This window comes from Lissotriton helveticus, chromosome 2_1, assembly GCF_964261635.1.
Source record: "Lissotriton helveticus chromosome 2_1, aLisHel1.1, whole genome shotgun sequence".
Taxonomy (NCBI): Eukaryota; Metazoa; Chordata; class Amphibia; order Caudata; family Salamandridae; genus Lissotriton; species Lissotriton helveticus.
In genome coordinates, this window is record NC_136059.1 from 478,948,416 (window position 1) to 478,971,625 (window position 23,210).

General features: G+C 43.2%; 1 protein-coding gene across 2 annotated transcripts in view; it reads right to left on the reverse strand.

Annotated features, from left to right (window-relative positions):
* DEPDC1B (DEP domain containing 1B) overlaps positions 1–23,210 on the reverse strand; it is a 330,019-nt gene that overhangs the window by 173,659 nt on the left and 133,150 nt on the right. For both annotated transcript variants that reach the window (XM_078675128.1, XM_078675129.1), the window contains 2 exons: positions 21,531–21,661; positions 8,580–8,627 (listed from right to left, as the gene is read on the reverse strand). In XM_078675128.1, coding sequence (XP_078531254.1) covers positions 8,580–8,627; positions 21,531–21,661 — 179 coding nt within the window. The remainder of the gene's footprint in view (positions 1–8,579; positions 8,628–21,530; positions 21,662–23,210) is intronic.

Consider the following 23,210-nt stretch of genomic DNA (forward strand, 5'->3'; position numbering starts at 1 on the left):
TTTTGTTAACTTTTCTGGCCTCTTTTTGTTGTCGTTGGTAGTATTCTTTGTGACGCGTCTTTTCTCTCCGTCCCCCTTGAGGATTTTGACGTCCTGACTCTGCAGCCGCAACCTATTCGTTTTTGTCACTTGAGACGCCCAAGTCCTTCAGCTATACCTGTTGTTCCTGGCTGTACATTGCTGTGTGATGTTCCTTTCTTTGCTTTCGTCGTACCATGAGTCTTTGACACACATACGGCGCAAGCCTTGCAGTTCTTGTCCCTGTGGTCCCTTGGCAGGAAGAGGTTACAGACCTCGTGTGGATCGCGTTGTGTGAACTTGTGTTAGCAATTTGGGCAAAACGTAAGTGTTTTTTCCATGTCCCTTACCGTTCCACATTCTCTGTCCATGTGCGTAGTGAGATGTTTTAACAAGGCCCCCTTACGGGTTTCGTGGATGGAGGTCCCTTTCCTTCACTAATACCTTCACGTTCATCGTTATTTTTTTGCCAACAAAATCAAAATGTTTGGGAAACATTGGGAATCTTCTCTGAAACTTTGGAGCCTCTCCCCTTGCTTCCAGATCCCACGGAGGATAAAAACATGCAGACAATGGCTACCACTAAGAGGAACTTCCGGGGCATCGCCTGACGTCACTTGACAACACACAAGAGAAGGAACTAGCAGCAAATGGTGGTCAACGAAGCCAACTAAAAAAAAAGGCAGAGACAATTCCGGACCCAAATACTAGATGGCAGAATAATGCACAGATGTAAATCCAGAAAAGGATTCATACTGCAAAACAATTCTTTCAAAAATATCATTAGAACAGGTGACAAATAAGGCAGGCCGATCCAGCCACTGAAAAAAAGCTGGAATAACTAACAAATAGCCTGCAATAGAGCCAGAATCAAGTCCTTGATTGGCAGGGGCAATACAACCAAAAATAACTCAGACAACTTAGCTTGTAGAGGGTCAGCTTTTCAGGTGCCTCACCGAGCCACAAATGTATGCCAACGACTGGTATACACCGATTTTCAAGGAAGGCCGCCGTTCCATCAAGATGACATCAGTGACTCCAGGTGGAAGATCGAAGGATGTAAACTGCTGCTGCTCAACCTCCAAGCATGGAGATGCAAATTGTGCAGCCTCGCATACAATGCCCACCCTGCTGCTGTGACAGAAGAGCCTCTCAAAGCAGCAAATTGATCAGAAGAGAAACTTTCATGCCCAGGATTTACAGGTACCACAGTCTACTGGCCCAATCTGGTTCCACTAGGATTACTTGGGTCCTGTTGAACCCGATTTACTTCAGAGCTCAGGAGAGTCAGTGGTAGAAGGCAAACAGAAGCCCAAAACTCCACTCTAGACAGAATGTGTTTCCTAAAGAGAGCTGCCTTGGAAATTCCAAAATGTGAAAGTGCTCAGGAGGCGCATTCACCACAGTGGCAAAAAGATCTAAAAAAGGTTCTCCTCACTGATGGAAGACACCTGAGCCACCTCCGGGTACAACTGCCGTTTGTGATCCACTAAGCGCCTGTGACTAAATGTGTCCACCCTGGTGTTTAGGGATCTAACCAGGTGGTTCACCACCAAAGACATTTTCTGATGGGCTAGCCCCTTCTAGAGGTGTAGACACTCTTGGCACGAGACCCAAGATGCCACTCCACCCTGCTTGTTGCAGTTTCACATGCCTTTGGTGTTCTTTGTGGGCACCTGCAACAGCCTTTCTCTGAGGGGGGGGCAAGAACAGCTTCAACGGCAAGCAAATCATCCTCAACTCCAACAAACAGGTGTGGAGTCTAAGGTACATTGGAGGCCAGAAGCCTCTGATCTCCAACTTTCCCAGATGTCCTCCTCAGCACAGAATTATGCATTAGGGGTCACCGTCAGACCCAGATGGGGTAAGGAGAGGTGTCTGCCATTAACCCAGTGCTGGTCCAGTTGCCACCACTGCAGATCTTTTGCAGTTGGCTCCGAAGTCTGGATACAATCAGACAAATTCCCTTTGTGCTGTGCTCACTCACTGTCATGAAGATCTAGCCAACCATCACAGCATCATTGCTGCCTGAAAGAACACGGGACCCAAAAGTGCTGTACTTGATTCTGTACATGATAGGGCTGTTGTCAGTTAGAACCTGAACCAAAGTGCACCTGATGGAGGCAGAAAGACCTTGCGACCGGAAGGATAGCCCACAGCTGCAGGAGATTAATAGAGGATTATGCTCCATCATAGACCAGAGGCTTCTGATGTTCCTCTCATCCAGTTGACCTCCTCAGTCCAGAGATAGAGAATCTGTCTTTACCACGAGCTCCAAATGGGGCAGGCAGAATTTTATGGAGGAATCTGCCATCCACCATTGAAGGTTCTGGCTGCCTCTTTGGATATATGGATACTGTCTGAGAGGCACCCACATTGTTGGGCTAATTAATGGCGAAGGTTTGAATACAGAGCTTGAATGTGCCAATGTGGCATGAGGCACCAGGAATATGAAGAAAACAAGAAGACTCTGAGCTATCCAGAACAGGACCAAGACACAAGCCTAAAGCATCAGAACATAGCCTGAAAGTATCAGACTCATTGTGGAGGCAAAAGGGGCTTGAAAGACTGTTCCCAAAAAGATCCTTAAAAAATGAAAATTTGTAAATAAAAGAGTATCCTTTGTACAGGAGAAGATGGGATTTTGGCATGTTGATCGAGAACCCGAAGGTATTCCGCATTATAACTGTTGTTCTCAAGTGGTGTAAGACCGACTAAGGTGAGCCCAGCTTTAGAAGTCAGTCTTCAAGGTACAAGAATACATGTATTCTGGACCTGTAAAGACGAGCCACAACTATTGTCATCACTTTCATGAATGCTAAGAGGGCTATGGTAAGACTGAAGGACAAGATAGTGAACAAAGTGCTCCGACCATACAACAAACTGAAGGAATGCCTGTGGAACAGCAGGATCAGCATATGAATGTACACGTCCTGGAATCAAGGACACCATCCAGTTTTTGGAGCCCAAGGAACCAAGCCAGTTCTTCCAGAATAAGACAAATGAAAGCCTGAGATCCAATATCAGCATACACCCCCTCCTACTTATGGACCAAGATAGATCGGGGTAATATACCGTGCCCCTCTTCACAATGGCTACCACTTTGATGGTACTATTGGCAAGTAGACTCTGGACTTTGCTGGGTAAGATGGTGGCATGATTATCCGACCAAAAACTTGTGCAATATATGTTGTGATGGATATAAAAGCAGCGATCCAAAGCAAATTAATGCCAGCTTTGCAGGAAAAATCAGATTATGCTGCCTACCGGTTCGACAAGACATTGAATGAGGAACTGAAGCAGTGGTGTGCAGCTGTTGCCGAGAGATCGATGAGGGCTATTACATCTGCTGGTGGCCATGGCTTCTGCTGCCACCTTTCCTTCTGGAGCAATACAAAGGCTTGGTCTGTAGGCAAAGACCCATAAGTACCTCCCAGAAAGTAAAGTACCATTGTTGAAATTAGAAATCAGGCAAATATAGCTCCGGGAGTAGACGGAGGCCAGACTATCCTTAACTGCTCCAGTGCCAAAATCCATCTTCCCTCTGAAGAGCGTGGGATATTCACTAATGACATCCAACACTACTGGAGAACTCAGAAGCACGCATCTTAGCATATCATCTGACAACGCTGCTAGCGCCCATATCACGCCTGAAGGTCTGTACTGTCAAGAGAGCCCTCAAGGATGTATTTGGCTGCATCCTGGTTGTTATGTACAGTTTGAACAAATGAAGACCAAAAGCCCCCCTGGAGAACGCGAACGATACCACTGTCTATGTCCTAGAGAAGTGGTTCTTAGCCTGTGATCTAGGGAACCCGTGGGGTCCACAACATCTGCTCAGTGGGTCCGCGACTAGAAAATTAAAGAATATCAAATTAATAATGAATATATAAAAAAAGAAAAAACATCTAAAATTTAAAAACGTTAAGTAAATATGAAGGAATTTTTAATTAGAGGCAAAAAATAAGTTGGTATCCTCAGATTGATTTGTAGAAGTGAAACAAACAGAATATAGTATGGACAGTGGGTAGCCTCAATTGAATTTAGAAAACCACCAGCTTTCTCAGTGAAATGATAACATATTTTTTTATATTTGATTTTGAATTATCTAAAATATTTAATCATTTGTGTTTTTGTTTTAGAAACACTTGTTTCCGTAATTGTGTATTTTTTTGTGGTTCAAACTGCAAAATAACGTAGGCAATGCTCACTGAATTTCCAATAATGACTAAGGGCACCAGATTCCAGTAGTGATTAACTGAGGGCCCACAGAAGTCAAAAGATTAAGGATAGCTGTCCTATCGTTTAACAGCCTAATTAACATATAGAACTGAAAGAATGCCTAACCAAACAGAGAGAAGATACACCTTTGCCAATAGCAGCAATCTTTTTGGATTCCCTAACTGGAAGAGCAGTGGGAAAAGTACTGCTTTGCAAAGCGTGAACTACAAGACTGTCCAGAGTCGGATGTTGTGTCAGGAAGGATAGGCCCCCAGGGACAGGCTCTGGCACAGAACAAGTGTGTGGGTCACAGGTGGTGTTAAACACAGGTTTTACAAGGTAGCCACAAAGGCCTGTAGGAGTCGCATTAAAGAGCCGTAAGGGCTCAATAGTTGACGGTCCAAGTTGCAAGATTTCAGTCTGCAAGGTTGGCTTGATCTCCATTGTAAATGTTAGACCGGACAACTTTGGTATGGTCTTCCTCCAAACATTGTGCCTTCATCCCTCCTGTTTAATTAATTTGTTTTTTATGGCATTTGGACTCCATGCACTTTACTGCTTCTAACCAGTGCTAAAATGCTTGTGCTCTCTCCCTTAAACATGTTAAAATTGGCCTACACCTGAATGGCACATTTAAGGTACTGGTAATTTCCTAGTAAAGAGGTACTACATGTTCGCTGGTAGTGGGCCTGCAGTACTCATTGAACCACTTGTTAAAGTAGTCTTTCAAAGCATATCTCAGGCCTTCCACAGCAGTCGGTAGCACAGTTTTAAACTCATTTCCATCCGGCAATATTAAAACTTTTGTCAGACATAAACTTTGATTTTCAATACATATCAGTTACACTCTGAGGTAGCCCTAAAGGGCCAAAGGGTAGGGTGCATTGTATTTAAAAAGTAGGGATTGTGTAGCTACATGTTACAATAGTGAGACAATCCTAAATACATGTTTCACTGTAAGGCCTGGTTTCCCATTGAATAACATGGGGTTACCCTATACTATTTAATAAGTGCTAACTTTTGATTGGGAGCAGATAGGAATATCTTCGCACTCAAATTAATTTTACTTTAAAATCCTCTTTAATGATAATGTCTGATTTTCTAAAATGGCGCTTTTAGAAAGCTGGCATTTTTCTTGCCCTAACCATTTGGTGCCTTATGCCAGTGTCCTCGTTTACATGACTATGAATAGCTCTGCCGTTGGGGTTTGTGTATTCCTGCCAGACAGTGAGACAAAAAGCAATTAGATGTAGGCAGAATGAGCCATCCTGCCAGGATGGCTGGGGTGCGGCTTTTCCCTCCCTCACTTATACTTCAATGGCTTGGCTTGCCTCCAGCACACAGAAATTAATTTATCAGCCTTTCATAACCCAAACATTTTGGAGCCCTGGCAGGAGAAGAGAAGAACTTTCTAGAACCAGATGTGGGGGTAGCCCAGAGTCTCCCCACTTCAACAACAGAAACCTGGTATAAATATTGGACCCGTAGAACACTTCTTTAGTACACTCCGGGACCTGTGGATGACTTCTGAAGGGCTGCCTGGACCCATCACCCCCACCCAAGAGGACTGCCCTGCTGCCAAAGACCTCCCTTGCTCCTTGATGTACAGGACCATCACCTTGAAACCAGAACCAGCAGAAGTGACTCAAAGGGTTAGTTGTCTGGCATCCTGTGTGTGCTATAGGGACATAAGCTCCTGAGAGCTTGAACCCAGTACCAGGCCTCTACTGGAGTAGGTCCTACCTCCCTAAGTGGTACCTCCTCAACTCCCAGGTCCTAGGCCCATGGAAGTGGTGTTATGGGTACTGCTCATGTCTAACCCTAAAAGCTGCCCTGAGAACCAACAAAAGACTAGGACCTACCTGCCTGACTTTGTGGTAGCTCTTGCTATTTTCTTCTCAGCAGCAAATCCTAATCAGCAGTACCTCTTGGCAAAAGTATCCAACTTAGTGGAGCCCTCATCAGCTACAGCCTGCAGCTTTGTTACGCTGGATATGTTCGACTTCTAAATAGCTCAAAGGTAAAAACCTTCACTGCAACTCCATCCAGCGTCTCCAAGACAACATCTCCTCCTTGGACAACGCCTGCTTTTGTCTCTCGTTTAACTCAAAGTTCTCGCGAACTTTTCTTCAAACTGTCTTTTAAGCTCGAAGGTAAGTGGGTGCTAGGCCCCCTCCATCTCACATATCCGACCCATGCTTGACTGCAGTCGGCCTCAACTTTTGACGTTGCCTTAGTCTCGTGCAACCAGATACCCACAGTTGGCACTTTGATTTTTTTAGGTGCTATTTTACACTAAAACAATACAAATTCATAAACCGCATTCTACTGACTTGATTTAATTTGTTTTGATGTAATTTCATTTATCTTTTTTTCTCTATTTGTTCAAAATTGCTGTGGGATTTTTCTTCTGTTGTGTTTTCACTTTATTACTGTTTCAATGCTGCATAAACACTGTACACTTGCATCCAAGTTAAGCCAGACTGCTTTTCTGTAAAGCTACAAGGGGGATAAGCACAAGTTAATTCAGTGACGTCTGCTGCTCACCCTGAAAAGGATTGTGGTTGTTGATTAAGAATGGCTCATACCTCCTCAACCAATAACCCAACTTATTACAGTAAGCAACTGAACCACATAAAGATGACTTTACTATTACAGTGCACTCCTATAGGAGGACAGCATTGAGTCCAGGAACCATATGCTGGGTTTTGGACCGTACTCATAACTGAAGCAGAGGGAAAGGGGAGTTGATGAAGATGCTATCTCAGGATGAGACAAACTATAAAAACGCATTTGGGATTTGAAGGAGTGCATTAACTTACTTGACATCTTCATTGAGGCGTGCTGCTAAGAGCATTAAACATTGACATTCCCAAATACTGAGAGTTCAGAAGCATGTGGGAGCTCATCAGCATCAGTTAGACTTGACATGAAAGCTTAAAGTGAAGCTGTCAATTGGAGGCACAGAAGAGAGCTCTGAACTTCTTACCAGAGGACTTCATCTTAACTCAATTTCACACCTGAACAAGGGCCATCAAGTAGGTACAACAGGGCAAAAGGCTACAACATAAGCATGCAGCAGTTCATCCAGCTCAACAAAACTAAATTTGATCCTGTTAAGCCATTCCAGTGGCAACAAAAAGAAAACGAGTATTCAGGGATACACAATTGACCACAATTATGGACACTAATCCAACACTTACTAAGACTAAATTAAAAAACTGTATGTTAAAGATCGCGGTATTGATGACAGCTAACTTTCTTAAACTTAAAATAAATAAAGACAAAGATTCTCTAATTTGGAAAATCCCACTCAGTTTGGTCTCCAGACTGGTGGCCACCGGAACTGGGACCTCCTCCGAAGAAATGTGTTAAAAACGTAGGTGTCCTGTTGGATGATGATCTCTCGATGAATGAGCATGTTAAAACTATTTCGGGTACATGTTTAGGCCTGATGCGCATGCTTAGGAAGGTGTTTCATTGGGCCCCTTTACATGTTAGGAAGACCTTGATCGAGGCTTTGATAGTGAGCCGTCTTGACTAAAGATAATTCCCAATAGTCGTTATGAAAAAAGGCCTCTTTTCCAGGCTTCAGGTGGTGCAGAACACAGCGACGTGCCTCACACTCAATTTTGCTCTGCGTTCCCCATCCAAACCCTTACTGCGCCTCCTTCAGTGGCTGCCCGTAAAAAAGGGCCACTTTTCAAACTCCTTTGTAAGGTTTTTAAAACCTTGCAGGGAAGAGAACCATGCTATTTGAAAAGTAAATTACAGCCTTATATTCCAGCCCGACAGCTTAGATATGGTGAACAGCTATTGTTGTGTCCCAAACGTACTCATAAAACTAGACTTGGCGGTAGCTCATTTTCTTTCTTAGCTCCCCACCTCTGGAATTAGCTGGCAATTTACATGTGTTCTTGCTCCGATCGAACTCATTTTAGAAAACGTATGAAAACCTGGCTGCTCAATCTTTAACCTTGGCATTGCTTTGCAAAATGTTATCTACTGCTAGGGCACCGAAAGATTCCTTCAGGGATGATTTGCTGCGCCTAACAAATGATAAATAATAAAATAATAAAAGATCAACTACCCTGGAAGAGGAATGAGGGTTAGTGCCCTTCTGTTAAAACCTCAAAGCCATATCGCAATCGCATGTGCCTCAGCAAACAGCACTGCAGCTTCAACCCGAGCAGTCCCACCCCTGCCAGTAAAGGAAAATTCACCCTCTAAAACACCCACACAACAGCCCAACATACTCAAGAATTATCAAGCCGAGTCATATACATGATGTTTATAACCCACACGCATTGTTAAAGCAAGCATGACTAGCAGATACTCACAGTTTGCCAAGCACTGCATCGCTGACAGTACCCAATGAGGGAGCTCCTCTATGAATAAGAAAACATGTATTGTTAGAACTTGGGATATCTCCATTTGTTCAACGTATCACAGGTATCAATTGTTCATTAATTATCAAAAAAGCCAGCTCTCAATTAGATAACTGCAGTACACAAAATTCAGTTGAAGTGCACCAATTGGAACAACTGACAGTAGTGGCGGGGGAGGTGGGGTCAGGGGGATGGGGGCGGGGGGCACATAAAAAAAAATTAGAAATCTCATTCTGTTATTTCATGAATTCAAAATACATACGTCACATTTTAAATTTCAGATATACATTTTTTTCAACAAATACATTTTCATGTAATTCTTAACTATAATATGTTTTATTCTCAGATGCTTCTAATTCCCAACTCCCTTAAAATGACAACTCTCTATATCACCATAATCCTGATCAACCTTAAATTAATGAAGCAACAAAATAAAAGTTATGAAATGTAACCTCCCATTCTCACTGGTGAGTCAATTGTGACAGAGAGTAGATGGCCACTTCCAAAAGAAGTAGCGTACACAGACATCAAACAACAGTATATCGGTATATTGATCGAGAAATGGATACAGAATTTCAAAAGAGGAGTCATATACATTATGAAATACTGAAGTTTGGCTGCGCGTATATTGCAGGTGCAAGCATGGCAGCATAAGCAAGTTGTGTGATGCTGAATCACAATTGACTATGGGTTAGCAGCTCTACTGTGCCTCGGGTTTAGCACACAGCCGTGAAAACTGTATAACAAAGGGACAGCAAAATTCAGCATGTATATATTTGAACTACAATTTGCAAGCTGTTGTAATAGTTCTGCTTGCATGTGATCAGTGTGCTGGCTGATCCTCCCAATTTTCCAGGCTAGTTATGAAGGACTTGTGGCACATAATAAAGTTCCAAAGTACATTTCCTGCCGAACGGGATGCTATTACATGCCTGCGGGAAGGCAATAGGATGTAAACAGAATAAACCAGGTTGATGACTTAAGGTTTTCACTTTTGTCAAAGAGTGAATTATTGTGCAAAGATCCATCGAGTGGTTGAGGGTATGGCAAGCACAACAAACACAGACGTCTGTGACAATGAATTAAAAAAAAAGTATAGAAATACATTATGTTTGGGAGAAACGTGTTCCACGCATTTAATACCTCTGGATTTTCCACTTTTTAGATACCATATTTATTGACTTCTGCTGTGAGTCTCGCTACCAAAGTTGCCACTAACTGTAGACTCGGTCATAAAGTATTGGATGTGACAACCATTGTCTGCCTTTTAACATAAGGTCTGCTGCTGAGCAGCTAGAGTAACAGGCTCTGGGCTGGATGTACATGAACAAGTATTGATATGTATGTGCACATATGCAGGCTGAGTGTGTGCAATTACCGTGCAGCTCAGCCCGGTGCAACGAACAGGTAACCTGCTGCAGAAGAGACCCTTCAGGAACTGGTGTTGGGGGTAGGCTTTAATATTATGAGCACGTACTGAAATGTGTGTGATTTCCTGTATTGAACACAGTGGGCGAAATCTGCATCTAACTACACTTTCACCATTGTGAGGCCTTCTACCAGTCTCCAATTGTCTGCGGTGAATGATAGCTGGCCTTTGTGTATTCCCCCTAGACAGCCCCGCACAACGGGAGCTTCAGTGTGACTGGATGGGCCATCCTTAGAAGATGGAATAGGCTGTGTCCTGTCCCCACACAAATGGCTGAATACCCTCTGTCGTGAGTCTGGAACCAGGGCAGAAAGGTAGGGCATCTATGCACTTCAAAGGCATTTCTTTGAAGTCTCTCCTACTTCAAAGGTACCACTGGGTAGAAGAACTGGACTTCAGACACCACCACTTAAGTAAACTTCTGGACCTGTGCATACTCTGCCAGGAAGAAGGACTGCTGTGGTGCAAGAAGTGCTTTCTTGCCGTATTAAAGGTCTTAAATGTATTAAATGTCCTACTGGGGTGTTATTTGTCCTAGGATGCACCAGGAACTCATAAAATTATGTACACTTCCTGTAATGTATGCTGTAAACATCAGCGGTGCTCAAGGGGACGGGAATCACCCTAAACCGGCCAATCTTTGACCCCAAGGCCGTTCCCAAAGTAGCTAACAATCCTCAGCACCCACAACTATCAACAACGCATAATAACTTCAACCATTGAATGAAAAATAATAATTTGTTGTGTTCAGTTTCTTGTCTTTAATTCACATTGCCCAGCCAGGCTCCACCCTAAATGATGATGCTAAAGTCATTATCTGTGGAAGATATGTCCTAGAGTTCTGCACAATGGATTGATTAGATATCGAATAGTTCTAGGGGGGAAAGGGGGCAAGAAAACTGTCTAGCTGGGAGTAAGAGTAATGGTAGGGTGTATGTGGTTTGAGAGGGCGATGAGCAATATGTAATGCATTTCTTATGGAGGATATTTTGGACAAGAAATGTAATGCAACGCCAATGACTGAAGTTTGAAGCAGTTGTAGAAGTGCACGCAGGAGACAAAAAAAAATCGTTTTGCTCAGATAAGGCTCATGGCGCTTGAAAATATTACATGCCTTAGGGTCAGATGATTGGACAGCCTCTGCAGCAGGAAAACATTTTTGCCTTACAATAAAGAAAATGCCTAGTTTTTTCTCAGGAAACATGCAGCCAATAATGTTATTGAAAGACCTTGATGTGTTACTTTTCAATCTAGTTCAGCCACCAAATTAGGAAACACAGGTCGACTCATTTGGAAAAGTCATTTTACTAAATTATACATTTCGATAAGAATGGAACAAATGTTTGATTATTTCATGAACTATCTTCTGTATATTAAATTATTCTTTCTTATAGATACAGAACACCGTCTTTCATGTGCTTGGGCAGTCCATTCATCAACCACACTGTGAAATAAATCAGTAATTGCAAGTAGTAAATAATAATCAATTTAGAGAATTCCTTGATGTTCATATCAATTGAAAGCTACTACTGTGTAAAGAAAATAAACATTAGCAAACAGGCGAATAAATTAAATACTTGTCTGCATTTAAAATTCTTGAAAAGTGAGGAATCAAAAATATTCATCCGAGAAAGATATGGGAATTGGAGCCCTAGAAAAATAACTCGTTAAGCTGCTAAGACGTTTTTGAATAAATAAAACTTCTCAATATATAAAAGAAACAATGATTGGTGTAAATGCAGAAGTGTTGACACTAAACCCAAGACTATCATAAAGGTAGCACAACACTGAGCTGAAATGTTTGCAGAGATACCACAAAAAAAAAGTCAATTACTTTCGGTAACAATGTTTCTGGTGGATACTGTGGCCACACACGTAATGTTGCCGGATGTGGTCACTATTATAACACTACCATTAGTAGCTCAGGATCATTTTCATTAATATACGTAGCTCATATTACAACAAGCATTTACAATGCAATGGTCTCGTCTTGGTTAAAGTTAGAGCTATTGGCATTGCTCATTCATTTTTTTTTTAAAGATATAAATAAATGGCATTGTCATTTACAATGCCAATAGCTTAATCTCTCGCAAATGCGACACCTATTGCATTTGCACCCACACAGAGAGCCGCACACACACACAGCCACACACACAGCCACACACAGAGTTACACACACAGCCACACACAGAGCCACACACACACACACACACAGAGAGCCACACACACACATAGAGCCACACACACACATAGAGCCACACACACACACACACACACAGAGAGCCACACACACACACACACACACACACACACACACAGAGCCACACAGAGCCACACACACACACACACACACACACACACAGAGCCACCCACACAGAGCCCCCCACACGAGACAGCCCCACCCACACAGACAGAGGCCCCCCACACAGACAGAGGCCCCCCCACACAGACAGAGCCCCACACACAGAGTCCCCCACACAGAGCCCCCCACCACACACAGACAGAGCCCCCCACCCACACAGAGCCACACATACAGACAGACAGAGGCCCCCACACACAGACAGAGGCCCCCACACACAGACAGAGCCCACCCACACACAGAGCCCACACACACACAGAGCCCACACACACACAGAGCCCACACACACACACACACAGAGCCCCCCCACACACAGACAGAGCCACACACACACACAGACAGAGCCACACACACACACACACACAGAGCCACACACACACACACAGAGCCACACACAGAGCCACACACACAGAGCCACACACACACACAGAGCCACACACACACACATAGCTCCACACACACACACACATAGCTACACACACCCACACACACACACACGGTGTCTATGTTTCATGGTGACACATGCTACAGTTGACTCCTGAGGCAGCTTTCGCCTGGGGAGTGGGGCAAACGGAGAAGGGCCAGAAGTAGACAACTGCACTGAGACGATCTTGCCCCCGTAAAATACAGATATCTGGGAGCAAGGTGCGTTCCCTTTGAAACCAACACCTTGGAGTTACCAGAGTTCGAGGCACCATAATATCTGCCAGGAAAGGAACTCAAATGATTACAAGGAATATTCCTTTAAGAAGTTTTGGAGTATGGATACCGGACAAAGACCTCCTGAAGAGATGGGTCGAGAGAAAGAGGTGGAAGATGTTTTTTAAAGAAAATGTGACAGAGGCATAGTAAGAGGAGAAGAGTAACCCTAGTCAGAACAGAAAGAATGAATCCAGGCTGACCGCTCAATGGCTTGTGCTGTGATCCAAGCCCCTACACCTCGGAGAGTAACCAGATTCAAGGCACCATGGTATCAGCCAGGAAAATAACTCAAAAGATTACAAGGAATATATTGTTCTTTACGAAGTTTTGGAGTACGGATACCTGACAAAGAGATGGGTCAAGAGAAAGAGGTGGAAGAAGGTTTTGACGAAAGTATCCGACAGAGGCATATTGTAAGGGGAGAAGAGCCACCCGAATAAGAACAGCGGGAAGGAATCCAGGCAGACCGTTCAATAGCGTGCGCTGTGAATCAAAACTCTGTCTTCACCTGCAACGGAATCCCCTAACCTGATAGGTGCGACTCAGAGAATCACTTTGAGACCTGATCCAGTCCCGTCCCAGAAGTAAAAGGACTTTGAGTGTTAGGAAAGTTTGGAACTCTTTCATGTTTGTGTTCTGTATTAATTACTCTTGTGCTGTCGGTTTCATCTGGGTTAAGGTGAAATGTGGTGTTGGGCGTTCCCAACAACGGGCGTAGTCGTGGGTGTTTATAGAGGGCAGCCCCAACAGAGCGTAGAGCAGAGGTCTTCAAACCTTTGGATGCCGAGACCCCCTTTCAACATTTTCAGGTGCGAGGACCCCCTCCTGACAAAAATGTCTAAACCTGTAGGCCGGGCTACTGGAATTATTAGGCAGGTGAGGACCAAATTACGCGACAGGTTTGACTAAATTGTGTGGGAAGAAAACGTAAATAATATTATGTTATTCTGCGTATTTTGGGATATCATTGCTTCATTATTTTGACATTGTTTACACACAGTAACACTGAGGAACGATTTCACCACATCAGTACCAGTTTATAACCAAAATACAGCAATTAACATCAGAAAGAGATCTAATCAACCTTTGTGAAGGGCACTCCACTCTGCAGGAATACATGCTGCTACATTAGAAGCTCACCTGGCCTTGGCCATGAGCAGCAGGGGTAACCCTGGCGGTCTTGTGCAGAGTTAAGCGGTTTACCAATGCTGCTTTCCTCTCACCCCCTCCCTTCCATCCCTCTCTTCTCTCGTCTCCCAACCCTGGATCCCTCTCTCACTTAGCAGGCCATTTTCTTTCACCCCTTTTTACAACTTCTGAACTCTCCCCATGCAACCTCTCACTTCACCTTTAATCACCCCTTGCCATTCTGTATTTTCACTGCCCTCATCTCTAACAGACTCTCGCATTTATCACATTGCCTCTCTAGCCCCGTCACCTCTTGTGCTCCTCAGCACTTCCCATTCACCTCAAGTCTTTTAATTCAAAATTTTGTCTGTTTGTATCTTACAACTCTCCAGTCCCCCATTCATCTTTCACATCTTCCCTTTGTTCTTCCACACCTTCTTGAACCAACGTCCCTATCCCCTGTTACCTCAGCACCAGTGCCTAATTTGAGCAGGTGGTTTCCGGTGGTCCATACTGGCACCTAACTGTGCGCACTGGCACTATGACAGACTTCCACATGGTGGCTCTGCTCTGTCTGTGTAATATAGAGATGAGCAGAACAGCGGTTTATTAATTCAATATACATTAAAAACAATAAACTCCTGACACCCATGCCATTCTTATAGCTTTAGGGGCTTGCAATAGTCTGAATAGTCACACTTGTACAAGTGTTATGGTTGGTAGTTGCATAGGTATGGTCAGTGGCCGCGCAGGCCAGGCAATGGGTTGGTGGTTAAAGTTGCAGTGACCTACTGGTGAGGGACCTGGCACATTTTTTATTACAAATTAATCACTGCTGAGCACCCAACCCAGTAATCCCTCTCATCCCCTATCACTGCTGTCTCTCACCCATGTTGCATCAAATTATCTTTTTAGGTCACAGATCATCTCTCGGGTATCTTCTCTCACGCTTTAACAGTAGCCCTCACCTTGCGCTCACACTCACTTCTTGCGTGTCCGCACTTCACATTTCTCCTCATCTCTGACCTCTTCAATCGAATACTCTCCTTTGCCGTACTCTCTCATCCTCTCATCTCTCCTCACGGAGCTTACGGGTCAGACCGGTATGCTCCTCCCGGCCTGTGCCACTCTGCTTATTGTACCCTAATTCAGGAAGGCATGAATTGTCTGTCTCACTGCTTTGGTGCAGGCCGCACAGTTATGGAACTAGCACCCTCCTTTGCTTCGCTCCACCAAGAATCTATAACTAAATCTGCATATTCATCAAACTCCAGCTCTGGTCCAGGCAGCACAACAAGTTTTGGTCCCAGAGCAGGAGTGGGCAAAAAGCATGGACTCATTGCTCTGCCAATGCCGCAGGTTAACAAACGGTTCCCTAAGCCTACATACTCAGTGCTTTAAAATTTGTACAACTCCAGCACATCCACCGGACCAAATTCTCACAAGTTGGAGTGCCGAGATGCAATGGGACTTGCATATAATGTTTTTATACGATAAATTATTCTTATAATAGAAATTGCCAAAAGTGGAAAACACTTTGTGTACAGAATAAAACCTTTTAAGAAATATGAAGCCCTGGAAATTAGATGAAAGGTGGGATATTGGTGCTTTACAAATACACAGATAAATTGTTTCTTTAAGGGACAACTTGCTTATGTGCTGTTTTCAGACAAGCACTATCAATAAACACCATGTAAAATAAGAGTTACTGCACACGATCCCTGCTAAATGGCTCTCTCTTTAATGACCTCAGATGAAGGAAAGGTTGTGCAATCCCTCCTTGATTTGCTCACGAGACTTGAAGTCTGTATGAACATTTATTCACTTATTTGTACAGCTCTATTCCACCCTTCTGTCACTTCTGAGCGCTAGGGCGTTAAACGATTTTTTTGTTCTTGGTAAATTTAATTTGTTGTTGAAGTGTGACATTCTGAACTTCCTGGAGTTTTATTCACAGCTGTGTTTCATAGAACTGTTTTTAATGTAAGGAATATGCAGAGTGGGGGCTCGGAGTGCTGGAACCAGAAAAAAAAACTAAGCCTTCGTAAGCATTAGAAAGGCAAGTAAATATGCAAATGGTCTTTAACGACCTGTCAAAAACTCTGGAGTGTCGGAGATAAGACTGCAGGGGGGCTGAAGCCATTAAAGTTCGATGGGCCTGTGCAGAAGTGTGACTGGGAGTGCGTGACCCCCTTTGTATTACTCTACGCCCCCCCTGGGGGTCGCGCTCCACAGTTTGAAGACCCCTGGTGTAGAGTGAAAGAGGCAGTGGTACGGTAAATCGTCTGTTTCGTGTAAAAAATTACACAAATAAACTCCAAATTACAGTTATGGGGAGCGAACGTAAAGCAAAAGAAACCTACATTTTGGAAAGACGTCACCGAAATCGGTGGCCCTGCGTGCGCCTCCAGTTGCTGTTGCAACTGGTACTACCCCATCTCGGTCTTCTAAGCAGAGACAATGGTGCGGAGGAATTCTCAGTGCGCAACAGCAGTCTCCTGTTGGGAGACAGCGCGCGCACACTCAGTCGCAATTTGATGTCAGCGCATGACTGCCGCTTCCTCCAGTCAGTACCCAGTGGGATCCCCTCTGACTCTGCTATACCTCACAGACGGAGCAGGCGAAGCCAGAGCTCTTTGCAGGGGCCGCCGCTCTCCGAGGCAGTGGGTGTTAGCAGCTTTTGTAACGGCTTCAGGGAGCTGAGACCTGTTGGCTGCGAGGGTGTAAGGACATAGGAAGGCTACGCAGAGGCCTTTAGTGGGCAGTGAAGTGCGTGACCCCAGCTGGCCTCCACTGGAGCCTTGGCGAGCCATGTCGGACCAGACCACCAGCGTCTCCCTGCCACAGGTGCTGGATAGGTAAGCGTGGAAGGGCTGAACCGAGACCCGCGACAGCAGACAGTCCTAATGGAAAACCAACAAACAGCTATTTAGTGTACGGCACTCCGTGGCAGTGTTTATGACAATGAGTCGCACACGTATTAAGTACCATCATAATAAGCAATCGACACAATGTCGGACCCCTCCATAAGTTTCCAGTTGCACGATCCGTCAAGAGAAATGAAATGTAAACAAAAGCAATCATCCTTTAAACAAGTGCTCGCCATTTCTCAGTCACTAAGCCCCGTCCTTTTCAGGTTTGGGGGCGTGTTTTGGACCGAGGACGTCACAGAGAGAAAGGACTGAAAAAACACGCCATCCAAACCGAAAAAGACGGGGCTTAAATTGAAAGACAAACCTCTTCTCCAATGGCTGGCCGCCGTTTAGGAAGCCAGCCAATGGAGAAGAGGGGCAGGTTTAAGCCCCACTACTAGAAACATAAAATCTCGCCAGCGAGACTGCGCCAGCAACGCTAGCCGAGACCTAAAAATGGTTGGAGACCACTGCCACAGCAGTAGCTGTCAAAGGTGCAGGGTCTGGGGAGTAGACTCAGACCAAAACAATTCCTGCAGAGCTAAGCAAGAGAATTGACATTCCGTCTAAGCTGGTTTTCAAGGCCTAGAACAGGTACTCCTCTTGCCAATGCCATTGTCAAAGCCCTTACCCTGGGGGAATGTGCATTTAGGCATTCAGGAGACGGCTTCTTAGCCTATGCATAGCAGATTTAGATGCAGAAATCTATTCACTATAACATCCTCTATTTCACTGCCTTGCATTTTTTCACATCTGGAAAATCCCACAAGGAGCGGTTCTGCCCAATAAACCTTTGTGCGGTTGATATAAAAGTTAAGAGCGGTCTTGTGGTAGAGAAAATGGAACCTCTCATCCTCCTTCCAGCAATGAAGCAGAGCAAACAATGCTGGCAGAGTGATCAATTGGCCAATGTGAAAGAGTGTCATGATTTTCAGAAGGAATGCTTTTCGTGTTCTCAACACCAATCTGTCTAGGAAAAAGATAGCGTATGGCCATTTGTATGACAGCCCCCACAATTCACTGACGCAGTGTGCTGATGCGATGGCAAGGAGGAAGATGCTTTAAAAAGTCAAGTCTCAAGGTACATCTATGCATTGACTCAAATTGCATGCACATACAAAATATTAAGCCCGGATTATGGTGCCACCAAGGCATCAAAAACGGCTTGGAAGGTGTGTCAAACTTTTTAGAAAATGCAACACTTCTTGTCCTTTAAACAGCAAGGTTTGTTCAGGTAAACATACCAGAAGGCTGAAAGGACTGAAAATGTGTCATGGAAAAGTTGTTGTTGGGCTAACTAAAGAACTAACAAAAGGACATCAGATTGTTTAGCTTGTAAGGGTTTTGGGTACCATACCAAGTGACAAACTTGTCCCTGCACTCAGTACACACGGACTGAATTGAAAGGTCATTGGCTGCAAGAATGGCAACCACATTGGTCAGTAAATTAAATGTATTCAGATGCCTCCGCCCCATCTCCACGCAAGGAAGTCTAAGTTGTGGAGACTCGGATGGACAACCCTAATGTGTTACGGAGATTGGATGTTAGAAAACATATCCTAAGGCCCAGGAGCATTGGGTACCACCCTCTCCAGGTCCAATCAGAAGCGATGAGAGACTTAACTGGGTCTGTCTTGATCTTCTTCAAAAACCAAGGCAGGAGAAATAGCAGACGAAAGGCGTACAGGACTCAGCTCTTCCGTTCAAGACATAATATTCCCCCTACAGAGCAGTAGTATACGACTGACTCCGTCGAGCCCGCCTTCAGTAGCCAGTGATCCATGGTAAAAGAACAAGTGCACACTATACCTCTGAGGATGGGAAGCAAATACTGCCATCACTCTTATGAGCAAAAAAAAGAGTATATTCCCCTAGGTAGTCCGCTCACATAAATACTCACATTATATATACACCAAATATAACCCAATCACATTCATAAAAATATATATGGCTTTAATTTTTTCATATAAACAAATTTTTTAAGATTTAAAATTTCATATGTATAATTACACATTAAAAAATACAATATATATATATATTTATACATACATACACACACACACACACACACATATATATGTGTGAGATTATATCTGAGACAATACAATTTGTTCATAGACCAACACATCTGCTTTTGCCACCAGGTCTCCATAAATTAATTGGATATTATATTAATTGAATAATATATAAATTCCCAGTGCATTGCAGATCTTGCCTTTAAAAAGGAGTCAAGTCATTTCATTGGACACTACAAACAGCCGCCACCTTCTTTAAGACGAGTTCAATATTACTTGCCCAATATTTTGTCTTATGATCTCAGCCAGTGATGTTATAGTCAACTAATTCGCTTCTCCTCAATGGGAAATATTTGGGATATTATCCACAATAATATGTATTGGTGTAGTTTCTATCCTGCTACCTAAATATGCACCAGATGTTTGCCTACCGCAGTGCCTACAAGTGTTCTCCAATGAAAACCTTCTACTCTGTGTTCATGGGGACGAAATATTCAAACCCTCCCTTCAGTGGATATTTAACAATGGGTATTACCCCAACACTATAAATAATTGTCGTCCTGCTCCAACCACACTTGCATAGAGCTTCCCGCTCCAATATGTTCTAACTTACCATCTTCCAAAAATATTTTTTTTTAAATGATGGCAAACCGCAACTTGTCAGTGGCACCTCCAAAATCGCAATCAGGTTTTTTTGTTTTTGGAGGGGACTATGGACGAGTTGCGGTTTGCAATAATTAAAAAATAAATACTTTTCAAAGCCCCATAAGGCCTCGTCACACGGTTGGCAGCCTCATTGGAATCTTTTCTGAGTATTTCAAACCCCATCACACAGCTCATTGGAACAAATGCAGTGCAATGCAAAGTAACACTGTGCAGACCGTGCATTTAAGTCATAAGGTACATTCCTCAGTGAGCCAAACTTGGTCCTGTGCCAGGCCTGCTTTCCATCACGTTCAGCCTGAACTTGTGACTTTGTCCCAGTCCAGTGCTACCAGATACCCAGAGTTGGTGCTTTGAACCTTTTGGCTCTATTTATATCTACATTTTTTAAATCCAATATCTCCAGTTCTAGTGATTGGAATGAAGTCTTTTGGGTCTCATTTTAGGTATTAATTTGTCCTCTGTTTTTTCAAAATTTGTCGATTTTTGCTTGTGTTGTGTTTTACCTTATTAAGGTTTGTGTGCTGCATACTTTGCCTCTTAGTTAAGCTGGACTGTTTTTGTGCAAGCTACCAGAGGATTAAGCACAGATTATTGTAGTGACTTTGGTGGGTCACACTGAAAAGGATGATGGCTGTTGCCTGAGAAGGGCTTATGTCCTCTTAGCCAACAACTCAGTTCCTCACAGATACTCACTCAATGGCACATTGGGAAAGCCAATGACTGACCTCCTGCATTAAAAGTCCAGAGTGGTGTTCTGAAATGCATTCCTATGTTCTGTGGAAGATGCTTTTCGGTAAAAGTAAGAAGTAAGGTATAACTGATTTGGACCATTTGCAAGACCCATCGGTCCAACGTGATGAAGCTCTAGCCAGAAAGGACATATGAGATCCAGTAAAGGTCGCAGACTATAAACTAAGGGACTTACAGGCAACAGCAGCAGGAGTTAGGAGAATGCTGTCCCTGCTGAGTAGTACAAATTGTGCCATGCCCACGACTGCAAAAGAATTGTGTCGCCTTCTGTACAACAGACTACAATGGTTGGTCTGGTCTATAAAATAGACCGAGTAGCCTGTGAATTTCCTGACCTAGTGAGAAAATTGTTTCCCTGGTGTGAATAGACCAAGGGGAACATGTAATGGCTGACTGAGTTGTTCCAGCACCATGTCAGCCTTCTTTCCAAACAACCTGGAGCTATCAAATGGCAGATCGATGACAGACTCTTGCATTGTCAAAAGTGTAAATTACAGAATAAACGTTATGAAGCATGTCAATAATTTCTGATACAGCTACATTGCAGCGCACCACATCACTACTGAACTGTTTGTGATTGACACAGATCATTGCTTCATTGTGGGTGCTCTATAACCAGTTACTGTGAGGCATAAATGTACATGAGACTAGACTCAAGAATTACACACTGTTAACGTACTGGATACATTTATAATGAAGATTTACTCCAAGTGCCTGAAAAAGATAACTGACAAATTAAATAAAGACATGTTGCAAGTACACAAATATAGGAAAATACAAGAGGAATTGCTGTTCATATCAACACAAAAATTAAACTGGCTTAACAAACATTTGCTAACATTGTCCACGATTTTACAGACAGTTTCTGGATGAATAAAACCAAAAAGTGCTCAATAACATTTATTGCGGTGAAGAAAGTAACATTGCGGTATTGCCACTCACTTGATTTGTCTTTTAAAATGACAACTCCCTGCTTATTGGTGTTGTAAACGTTGTAGATTATGTGTTTAGGATTAACAAACTTCGAATCTAAAACATTTTCCATTGAATCCAGTCCCAAGATTTTCTGTAAACTGTTCAGGAAAAAAATAAAATAAGAACACATTGTGAGAAAGTATTCGAACACTGCCACCATGGGGCAGCTCACGTATGCCATCTCCTGATCTACATCAAATGTGAAAGAACACCTTAATGAATTAAAGCCTACAGGTAAGAATTAAAGCCTCCAGGATTACAGGCATATTTCAAAATACCCAAAATGTGCACTCCTATTACAAGATTATCAAACGTTGGCCCTACAGGGGCTAACCCATGACACAAAATCAGGATCAACTACATGTTATGTAAATGACTGTCATTAAGACGGACTATATTAATTATTCATGTGGATATCTTTAACACAGGAAAGGATTGTGCATATTGGGTCAAATTAGTAGAGCAAGACAATTTATATCTGGTCATCTGCTTCATACACCCAAGTAACATTATTTTCCTTCGTCATTCAAACAACATCACAAGACAGACATTTCTGAAAATCGACAGGACAGTTTCCATTGAACCCGACATTTAGATGGCAAGTGTTTATGGGCTACCGATAGCTAGCATAGAAGGTTACATTTTCCAATCTACGCACAAAACCGATTAATTGCAAAACACACTTCTATGCAGAAGCTGAGCTTTTCTTTCGATCCCCTCGGGCTATTTCTTAAATATTATAATAAATGATTTCTTTAGTAAGAAGACACATGAATTAGCAATACTAAAAAGATGATAGACTTTGTAAAACAAATAGAAAAAAGTTCACAACCAAGCCAAGTGTGCAAGTAGTGTGTGATCACTTAAAACATCTGGTCAATATCTCATTTCGAAGTTATCCAAGGAGGCAGTATTAGCTAGAGAGAATGTGCCCCAGACTGCAGTGAGCAGAGTCCAGGAAGTGGTAAGGAGACAGACTAGTGCTGTCTCTTCCCAAAACAAAAGTTTTTTTTAAACGATTTTCCCTTTCTGTGATTAGTGTCTTTGCTTGTGGTTGTTACAGTTTAAAATTGTAGTTTGAACCTGCCTGGTCCACTTTTGAACCATAGATCACACTTGGCACACCATATGAAATATTAAATCTGCTCTCGACATTTTACCAAAGACCTGGCTCCATGACGGCTCTGGTCCAGAATTTCATACAGTTTTACCAGACTGTCACAAGATTATCCATTGTATTCAGCCCGATGCTGGTGTAGGCAAGGCGGGGTGGAAATGATCTTAAAGTATAATCTGAATTGTGTGCATGACCATATTTAGGAGTTCTGGTTGATCGGAGCTGCTAACATGTTGTTGCTATGCAGCACCCAAATCCATACTACACTTCTTATTAAGCTTTCAGCCCCCAGATTTGAACATATAACATTTTTAGATCAGTTGACAGGGGGAACCGACAGGCAATTTTACAAGTCCCTGAAATGCTTTACTGAGAGACAAACTGATATGTTGATGACCAAAAAGGTCACACTAGAGCTCATCATTGCCTTAGTTGGATTGTGGAGGATATCTGATCCTCATCCAACATCCTGGACTTACCATTGTTTTGTCTCTTTTCAAGTCAGCTTGTGCAGAACATTACAGACCACT